Source organism: Dendrobates tinctorius, unplaced genomic scaffold, assembly GCF_039654945.1.
Source record: "Dendrobates tinctorius isolate UK_male_01 unplaced genomic scaffold, ASM3965494v1 ptg000028l, whole genome shotgun sequence".
Taxonomy (NCBI): Eukaryota; Metazoa; Chordata; class Amphibia; order Anura; family Dendrobatidae; genus Dendrobates; species Dendrobates tinctorius.
This window is the reverse complement of record NW_027361696.1, coordinates 55513944-55524140: the sequence shown is the minus strand read 5'-3', so window position 1 is coordinate 55524140 and position 10197 is coordinate 55513944. Positions and strand designations below refer to the sequence as shown.

At 42.0% G+C, this 10197-nt stretch overlaps 1 protein-coding gene across 1 annotated transcript; it reads left to right on the top strand.

Annotated features, from left to right (window-relative positions):
• The first annotated feature begins 833 nt into the window (after nucleotides 1–833).
• On the top strand, nucleotides 834–6334 carry LOC141085409 (cornifelin homolog). The gene is made up of 4 exons (XM_073570760.1): nucleotides 834–912; nucleotides 2935–3046; nucleotides 4313–4449; nucleotides 5848–6334. Exons 2-4 carry the CDS (start codon nucleotides 2941–2943, stop codon nucleotides 5935–5937), a joined length of 333 nt encoding a protein of 110 aa, XP_073426861.1. The 5' UTR covers nucleotides 834–912; nucleotides 2935–2940; the 3' UTR covers nucleotides 5938–6334.
• Nucleotides 6335–10197: the final 3863 nt, after the last annotated feature.

Genomic DNA, 10197 nt, shown 5'->3' with positions numbered 1-10197 from the left:
TATTCTTTGACATGATGTGCTGCCGAGAACAATGGCAGCCTATGAGCACAGAATGATCTATTACCAATCTTTTTATGACATTTTCCTTTATTCAGGGGACAATGATTCAGCCCTGTATCTAATTACCCTAAAGAACGCAAAGTGGTTTGTTGGCGCAACCTTTGCTGATCAATTCTGTGATATACAGTAGGTGTATGGATACATAGAGAATATGTAAGGCTATGTGGACACTGAAGGTTTTTTTTTAGATTTTTTTTTTTTTGGAGTGGTTCTGTTCCCAAGGACCCCAGAAAATTTACTTGAAAAAATGTTTGAAAACCAATTTCCTGTTCATGTGTTCAGTCTTTTGAGCATTTGTCTTCGGCTTCAGGTTTTGAAAAATGCCCCGTGGGAGAAAAGAAAGTGGGTGTCACGTTTAGGAAGCGTCTCCTGAAAAAATAACTGTCCAAAAAAGCTTTAAATTAAAAAAAATAATAATTCCTCCAAGTACTCACCGAAAGAAGGAACTTTTTCCTTACGCAGTTTTCAATAGAAAACATATTGCTTTTGCCCAACTGGAAAACTTGTAGATCTAATCTGCTCTCCCTGGCTTACAAAGTAGAAAATCAAGTTTTCCATCAACTTTGATGACAGATGTTACAGGTATCGGGACAAAGCAGAAAGGAAGGGACAAGGGAGGGAGATGAAGGTGCAACCAAGAGGGTGCGGCGGCAGGAAGGTGATTGACACGTAATCCAAGCAGTGACACAAACAAAAAAAATAGGGAGAAATAGTGAGGGAGGTAGCCATGATGTCATGTTCTCTCTCCGTATCCTCCCAGTGCAGCTTCAGGTCCTTAATAAAAGCCTGAACCCGAGCTGAACGGTCACAGCTCCGACCGCATCCTCACCCTGCTACAGCTCTGCAGCACAAGTAAGTGTCAGCTCTTCAGACCACTGTCCACTGCCTTTTGCTCTGGTTGTCACTTTGACATTTGGAGGGACTTCTTAAGGGATTTTTGTTTCTGTCTTTGTGAATATATATTTATTGGAACAATTGCTATAGATGGATCATTGGATAAAAAATGTAAGCAAAATTGCATTTTTCAAAAATTTCACTGCTTGGCTCATTCGGAGGTTTGGGGGAAGTTTTATGAAATTTGGAGCAATTGGCCTTAGTTCTGCATTCAAATTCAAATCCTTTTCGCTTCGAAACCTGAAACCCGTTTGGTAGCTATCGGCAATTACTCCAATTTTATTTTGCTGAATTTTGGATAAACCATGCCTTTTATTGCTTATTCCAGTCCATGTTTTATTGTAGCGGTGTAATTGGAGTCAAAGGGAGTAGAGATGAGCGAATATGTTCGGAAACGATCGTCAAACACAAGTTTTGCACGAATAGTGTACCAATATGGCACGAATATGGCGATTGTTTTCCAAACATTTTCGCTCATCTCTATTTGACAGATCCCATTGTAAAACTTTGCGTCATGTTTACTGTGTCTGATGGAAACCATCTATGATCTGACACATGACAATGGATCTCATTGACTTGGAATCTGTTGAATTCGGGGCAAGGCGTCCAATCTTTGCCACAGAAAAATTACTAATTTTTATATCAAATATAGACTCTACAAAGAACAGAGTCCTACTTCATAGGGTCAGTTGGGTATCGTTACGGACACAGTGGAAATCCACAACCCCAATATGGCAGAAAGTTTAACGTGATTGTTTCTGCAGGACATGTGTGTCTTTCGCCAAGCTTTTTTGTGACAAATAGGTCAGTCACAAAAAAATAAAAAAATCTACCATGCATGAATTCACCTTTCCTCCTGCCTGGGACATTGGAATTACGGTATTTACCAATGTCACGTGAGCTGGTAAATTGAAGTTAATGGACAAACAGTTTAGTGCAGTTGACAATTTTTTTTTTTACGGATCCTTTCTTGTTGGGCAGTAATAGGTCATGGATTTCATTCCCATCTCTGTTATGGTTAATTAACCAGGAATCTAAAATATCCATCAACCAGAAAGGTCTTCAATGGAGCCTCGCTCAACCTATATAGTATCACCAGCCCACGGTCATGGCTTGTGCCTTCATGTGGACATAACCACAATGTGGCTTCTCTCTTATTACTGCAGTACATGCGACGTAAAGAGGATGAGCGGGGAGGTTCCCCCTATCTGGTCAAAAGTTTACTTGGCTCATATGTCTTGAGTACTGCCCAAGAGAAAACCCCAGAGAAAACAAAGCTGAAATCTCGCTGGATTAATGTGGGTTGGTCATCGGTGGTGCATGTCTATAGTAGAGATTTTGAAGCCTCCAATGCAAAATGTGTAACAGGACACCCCAATATATTCTGCTGTCTTTTGATGTCTTTGGGTCCCCTTCCAGCACTAGATATAAATGCAACCTCTTCACCTCTTAATTTTTTCCATTAGGTGTAGTCCTAACCTGCATATTTTTCAGAGATGTGGTCATACATGGTGTCGCTATCGTGGAAAAACCACATCGCTTTTGAAGAAATTTTGAAAATAGTGTCACTTTTGTAGCCTCAACTTGTGAGCACAGTTTTTATTTCTCCACATTGGATGGATTGAGTAAGATAATGATAGTTCAAAACATGTAATATGTTGTGAAATCTCAATAGAAAAAAGTGTCTGTGAAAGCCAAACACTGGAAAAACACTTTTATTGGTGCTTGACCCAACAGAACTCAATAGAAAGAAGTTGTGTCCAGCTGTAGATAATATGGGCACACAGGTGGGTCCGCTGACTTTCAACAGAAGAATGAGAAGTCTCCGGGGACCTACTGTAACTACAGAGGTCTCATATGTTCCTGAAAACATGTTTTTGCTGTTTCACCAATGCTCTCTCATGGGATCGTACTGGTCACTGTATATAGAACATGCTATGATGTCTGTGCCTTATCCTACAGCACATTCTTCTCTTACAGATCACAATGTCTTATCCAATCAGTCAACAGCCCCAAGCCATGCAAGCATATGGCACCACTAGCAGCCAGTGGAACTCTGACGTCATGGACTGCTGTGAAGACATGGGAATTTGTAAGTCCACCTCCAAACTTCTTCTTTTATCCACTGTTAGGTAAAATCGAGGCACTAGCCACCATATTGAATTTAAAATATGAGAGTAGACTGGACACCCACACCACATTGTAATGATGGAGATCTCCATCAGTGCGGGTGGCCAAAGATTGCTTTGTGCCACTGCTACATCGCTCATGAATGGGGTAACATTGTGGCCCTCAAGGTTCAGTGACGTGCAAATCACAAAATGTAAGAACCTGCTGGATTTTTGCAACTTGCAGGTTGCAAGGGAGCCTCATTCACGCGATCTGTGCCACACCCAAAGTCATCATGCACCCCAGTTCGTTAAAGGGTTTTCCCATGAAAAATTAAATTTAGGTCTCCTATCCACAGGAACATATGATGATATAAAAGGCATCAAAGTCTCTTGTGAGAAGACACTTAGTGGACATGTCAAACCACTGCTCCAATTACTGGTCACATATGCTCTCTATCGCTTGCTTCACACAGGGAACGTTGGGTCCTCCAATTCTCAGGAGCATTTGAGGTCATACATTTGTCACCTAAGGCCCCTTTCACATATCAGTTTCTTGCCATCATTAATTTTTTTTGGGGGGTCCCCATATTTTAATAGCCAGTAAAGGCTATGCAGACAGATGCGTGCTGATATTCATAGCCTGGGAAGGGGCCATGGATATTACCCCCTTCCCAGGTTACAAATATTGTTTTTCACCCCCTGGCACACAAAATTGCACGGGAGCTCACGCCTTTTTTTTTTTTTTTTTTAAAACATTGTTCACTAATAAACATCGACCTTGCTATTATTTATCTATATCTATCCACAGATATATCAAAAGATATACATATCTATGGATATATCTATGGATGTATGTCTATCTATAGATATATCCATAGACATATTCATAGATATCCATAGATATATCCATAGATACTGTATATCTATGGATATATCTATGGATATATGTATTGATATATCTATGCATTCTATCTATCCCATATCTATCTATTTATCAATAGATCTCTCTATCTGTCTGTGGGCTTTTTTAAAAACGGATCCGTCAAAAAACAGAAGAACCGGATGAAAAAAACAGATGCAACAGATTCTGACTGACGCCAAAAAACTGTTATGTGAAAGCAGCCTAAGTTTTAGTTTTGTAGTAAAGCCCTACAAATCTCAAAGATCCGTGTGGCTTCTACGTGACTGTTCATAGCTTTATGTATTTATTTTGCCCTCTCGAATCATCTTCTTTTTCCTTCTTTAAGGTCTCTGTGGAACATTTGTCCCTTGTATTTTGGGATGTAGAGTGGCTTCAGACTTAGGAGAGTGTTGCTGCTTGCCGTTTCTTCCAGGCACCCTGGTCGCCATGCGGACTGGCCTGAGAGAAAGATATCATATCCCGGTAAGATTTTTTTTTTTTTTTTTAGGCAAGAGAGGTTGCTGTATCTGGGGGAGTGAGTAAAAATGTACACTCCCACTGTTTGCAATTTCCTAGGTGGGTTCACACAGGAGAAACTCTGCCCATGAGGAGCGCTTTTGAGTGTTTTTCTCATGTTGGCTAATTGCTATAGTGTCTGTGAACCGACATGTCTGATGGTGACTTATCAAAGGGGGAACACAAGGATCGGCAGTCCAAAATTCGACATGCCAAATCCTTCAATGCCCCCAACAATCAATGGTCCAGGCCTCCCATATACAAATAACTGTCGGCCAAACCTGTCGTTATCGGTGGGTTTAACCAAGTTTAGTCTAATGTGCATGAAGAGCTTAAGATCACAAGTCTATGGATGACCACACACATTAGGACAAAGTTGGCGGATCCCAACAATTTCAGCACTACCTGACTCTTTTAGGTGTAAGGAGGCTATCTGCCTGATCCCTTTGTGCCCTGGCAGTGGCTTTCTCCCCTCTCCCCATTAAGGTCACATAGACACTAGTTAAACTAAGCGTGCACATGTATGGGGATCAGGAGAACAGCTGGGTACTAAAAATAAGCAAAAAGATTTTCACCGCCATAGTCTGGCACCCAGTTTGGTCTTCTATGTCATCCTGATGAGGGCAATATTCACTTCTGCACTGGTAGTTAGCTGCCCGGCATTCTGGCCACCACTGCAGCTTGCTACATCCCTTTACTAGACAGTGGTCCTAGCAGAAGGCAGAGGCGCCCAGAATACCGGGCAGTGAACTGCTGGAGAAGAAGTGAAAACTGCCCTGCTCCAGATGTCATTAAGGACCAAACTGGATAACAGACCAAGAAAGTTCGGATCTGTTTGCTAATAGGGACTAAACAATACTGAAAGCAATTCTGTACATAACACACAAAAACAAGAAACAATTGGTAGAAAAACCATAATATATCCGGACAAAGCAATAATAATAATAATAATAATAATAAAAAATATAATATATATAATATATGCAAAAATACATAATATAAAAAAACATATAAAAATTATATTATATAAGAAAAAAAAAAAAATATATATACAGTATATATATAGCATTTACTTCCAACATAAAAAAAGTGTCTGAATTTAAACCTATAGAAAAATGGCCATTTGTCCAGGTATTTTACGGTTTTTGTACCAATTATTACTTGTTTTTGTGTTTTATGTACGGAATTGTAAGTATATTGCTGCTTTCTTCCAGAAATAGCACCACATTGTGTCTTCTGTCCATCTGTGGTATTGCAGCTCATACTTAACTACTTCAATGGAGCTGAAGAGCCTTGTTTTTTCAGGCCTACAAAAATGACCTTTATGGATCCTATTCTAAACCATCTCTTTTTTTTGCATTACAGGGAAGCATCTGCAATGATTGGTTATGTTTCGCTTGCTGCGGACAGTGCACACTGTGTCAGCTGGCTCGTGAACTAAAACATAGGCAATAATAAGACCGTGCAAAGGGCAAAACGTTTTACTTGCAAAGACTTGCAGACCATCCATGGACTGACAGATTTGATTGATTGCTGCGATATCCTCCCTGCGTGCAGTTGGAGTAATGAGACCATTGGCCGCTTTATCTTTACATAATCTCCAACGTGGAAGGAAGCCGTGTCATATTATATAGGATCTATACAAAAACAAGCCCCTATACTTATCCCATTATTTTTATGACATGTTGGGACATTTGGAAAGATTCCTGAACTTCTGGCATCTCTTCATATAACTACTGAATGAGCGTTCCTGTATTTAATGTTAAAAACTCTATTTTTGTTATTTCTTTACATCTTTGCACTGTATAAAATAAGATTATAATAAAGATATATCTAAATGCTGCTTATTTAACCCCTTCGCACCCGAGCCTGTTTTTGCCTTCGTGACCGGGCCAATTTTTTCAATTCTGACCAGTGTCACTTTATGAGGTCATAACTCTAGAACGCTTCAACGGATCCTGCTGATTCTGACAGTGTTTTCTCGTGACATATTGTACTTCATGTTGGTGGTAAAATTTCTTAGATATGAACTGTGCTTATTTGTTAAAAAAAATAGAAATTTGGCGAAAATTTAGAAAATTTTGCAATTTTCAAACTTTTAATTTTTATGCCCTTAAATCAGAGAGTGATATCATGCAAAATAGTTAATAAATAACATTTCCCACATGTCTACTTTACATCTGCACAATTTTGGAAACATAATTTTTTTTTGTAGGAAGTTATAAGGGTTAAAAGTTGACCAGCGGATTTCTCATTTTTACAACAAAATTTACAACACCATTTTTTTTTAGGGACCACCTCACATTTGAAGTGAGTTTGGGGGGTCAATATGACAGAAAATACCCAAAAGTGACACCATTCTAAAAACTGCACCTCTCAATGTACTCAAAACCAAACCAAATTCAAGAAGTTTATTAACCCTTCAGGTGCTTCACATGAATGAATGGAATGTGGAAGGAAAAAATAAACATTTAACTTTTTTCCACAAACATTTTACTTCAAAACCATTTTTTTTTATTTTCACAACTGTAAAAAGAGAAAATGAACCACAAAATTTTTTGTGCAATTTCTCCCGAATACGCCAATACCCCGTATGTGGGGTTAAACCACTGTTTGAGCACACGGCAGAGCTCAGAACGGAAGGAGTGCCGTTTGACTTTTTCAATGCAGAATTGCTGGACTTGAGATCGGATGTCATGTCGCATTTGGAGAGCCCCTGATGTACCTAAACAGTGGAAACCCCCCACAAGTGACCCCATTTTGGAAACTAGACCCCTTAAAGAACTTATGTAGATGTGTCGTGAACACTTTGAACCCCCAAGTGCTTCACAGAAGTTTATAACGTAGAGCCATGAAAATAAAAAATCATTTTTTTTCCACAAAATGATCTTTTAGCCCCCAACTTTTTATTTTCACAAGGGTAACAGGAGAAATTGGACCCCAAAAGTTGCTGTCCAATTTGTCCTGAGTACAGTGGTACCCCATATGTGGAAGAAAACTACTGTTTGGGCACACGGTGGGCTCGGAAGGGAAGTAGTGACGTTCTGGAATGCAGACTTTGATGGAATGGTCTGCGGGTGTCATGTCGCGTTTGCAGAGCCCCTGATGTACCTAAACAGTGGAAACCCCCCACAAGTGACCCCATTTTGGAAACTAGACCCCCCAAGGAACTTATCTAGATGTGTGGTGAGCACTTTTAACCCCCAAGTGTTTCACTAAAGTTTATAATGTAGAGCCGTGAAAATAAAAAAATCATTTTTTTTCCACAAAAATGATCTTTTAGCCCCCAATTTTTATTTTCACAAGGGTAAAAGGAGAAATTGGACCCTAAGAGTTGTTGTCCAATTTGTCCTGAGTACGCTGGTACCCCACATGTGGGGGGGACCACTGTTTGGGCACACGGTGGGGCTCGGAAGGGAAGTAGTAACGTTCTGAAATGCAGACTTTGATGGAATGGTCTGCGGGCGTCATGTTGCGTTTACAGAGCCCCTGATGTACCTAAACAGTGGAAACCCCCAATTCTAATTCCAACCCTAACCCCAACACACCCCTAACCCTAATCCCAACCCTAACCATAACCCTAACCACAAACCTAACACCAACACACCCATAACCCTAATCCCAGCCCTAGCCCTAACCCTAGCTCTAACTCTAGCTCTAAAGCTAGCCTTAACCCTAGCCCTAGCCCTAACCCTAGCCCTAACCCTAGCCCTAACCTGCGTGCCTGCTTTTTTTTTCTTTACTTTTTTTTTCCTTTCACACTGACAGATGATCAGAGGAGAAGCAGCATTACTATGTGACAAGATCGCTGCCTGGCACATAGTAACGTAACTTCTCCTCTGATCTCACACTGACAGATGATCAGAGGAGAAGCAGCGTTACTTTGTGACAAGTTCGCTGCCTGGCACAGCTGTACCATGCAGCGATCAGCTGTGCCAGGCAGCGATCTAGTCACACAGTAACGCTGCTTCTCCTCTGATCTTCTGTCAGTGTGAGATCAGAGGAGAAGTCGCGTTACAATGAGTAAGATTGCCGGAAAACAAGCAGCTTTACCAGTGAGCCCTCTCATTGGCTGTTGTGACGCTGACGTCATCAGGACCTGAACCAATCAGGTCTCGATGACGTCGGGGGTCCCAGCATGCATTGTGCACCGGGATCCCCGCGTTATAAGGTGTGTGGGGGTCCCGGGGGGCACAAAACCGCCGACAGTAGATAAACGTCGGCGCTGCACAAAGCCCAGCAAGCGCCAACGTTTATCTACTGTGGGCGGTCAGGAAGCGGTTAACCTATTGTGTTTTTTGCAAACTGTTACAGCATTCAACAGCAACTCCTTTCACCAGAGGCGTAGCTAGGGTTTCGGTTCAGGGGGGGTGAAACTTCTGAGTGGGCCCCTAACTAGGTAACTTTGATTACAACTCGGTGACGCACCCTAATAGTGGATGTAGGAGATGACTGCGCTGTTACTGAAAATAATCTCTATATAAAGACCAACATGGATATTACCGCAATATGGTCAGTGGTAAATACGTAAATACCTGTCCTACAAAACATATGTGATTACTGCACAGGTATAGTTGGTGTCTTACCGCTGACGTTCTTTCTGATGGAATCAGTCACTTTTCATGTCTTTTCCATCTGATCCAGACCAACATGACAACTCCTCCAGCCACGAATCTGCTACAGAGAATACAACAACGACACGTTTCACTTCTCATATTCCAGCCCCATCACCATGTATCCCCAACTTGCACAAACCCATCATCCTGCTGATACCCCAATGCTGAGCCGCTGCTGCCATATGTGCCCCTATTACTGCACCTGATACCCCAATACTGAGCCTCTGCTGCCGTATGTGTCCTTATTACTGCACCTGATACCCCAATACTGAGCCACTGCTGCCGTATGTGTCCTTATTACTGCACCTGATACCCCAATACTGAGCCTCTGCTGCCGTATGTGTCCCTATTACTGCACCTGATACCCCAATGCTGAGCCACTGCTGCTGCCGTATGTGTCCCTATTACTGCACCTGATACCCCAATGCTGAGCCACTGCTGCTGCCGTATGTGTTCCCTATTACTGCACCTGATACCCCAATACTGAGCCTCTGCTGCCGTATGTGTCCTTATTACTGCACCTGATACCCCAATACTGAGCCGCTGCTGCCGTATGTGTCCCTATTACTGCACCTGATACACCAATAATGAGCCTCTGCTGCCGTATGTGTCCTTATTACTGCACCGGATATCCCAATACTGAGCCGCTGCTGCCGTATGTGTCTTTATTACTGCACCTGATACCCCAATGCTGAGCCGCTGCTGCCGTATATGTCCCTATTACTGTACTTGATACCCCAATACTGAGCCGCTGCTGCCATTTGTGTTCCTTTTACTGCACTTGATACCCCAATACTGAGCCTCTGCTACCGTATGTGTCCCTATTACTGCAGCTGATACCCCAATACTGAGCCGCTGCTGCCATATGTGTCCCTATTACTGCACCCGATACCCCAATGCTGAGCCACTGCTGCCGTATGTGTCCCTATTACTGCACCTGATACCCCAATGCTGAGCCACTGCTGCTGTATGTGTCCCTATTACTGCACCTGATACCCCAATACTGAGCCACTGCTGCCGTATGTGTCCCTATTACTACACCTGATACCCCCTATACACACACGGCTCTGCTCCACACCCCCTATACACACACGGCTCT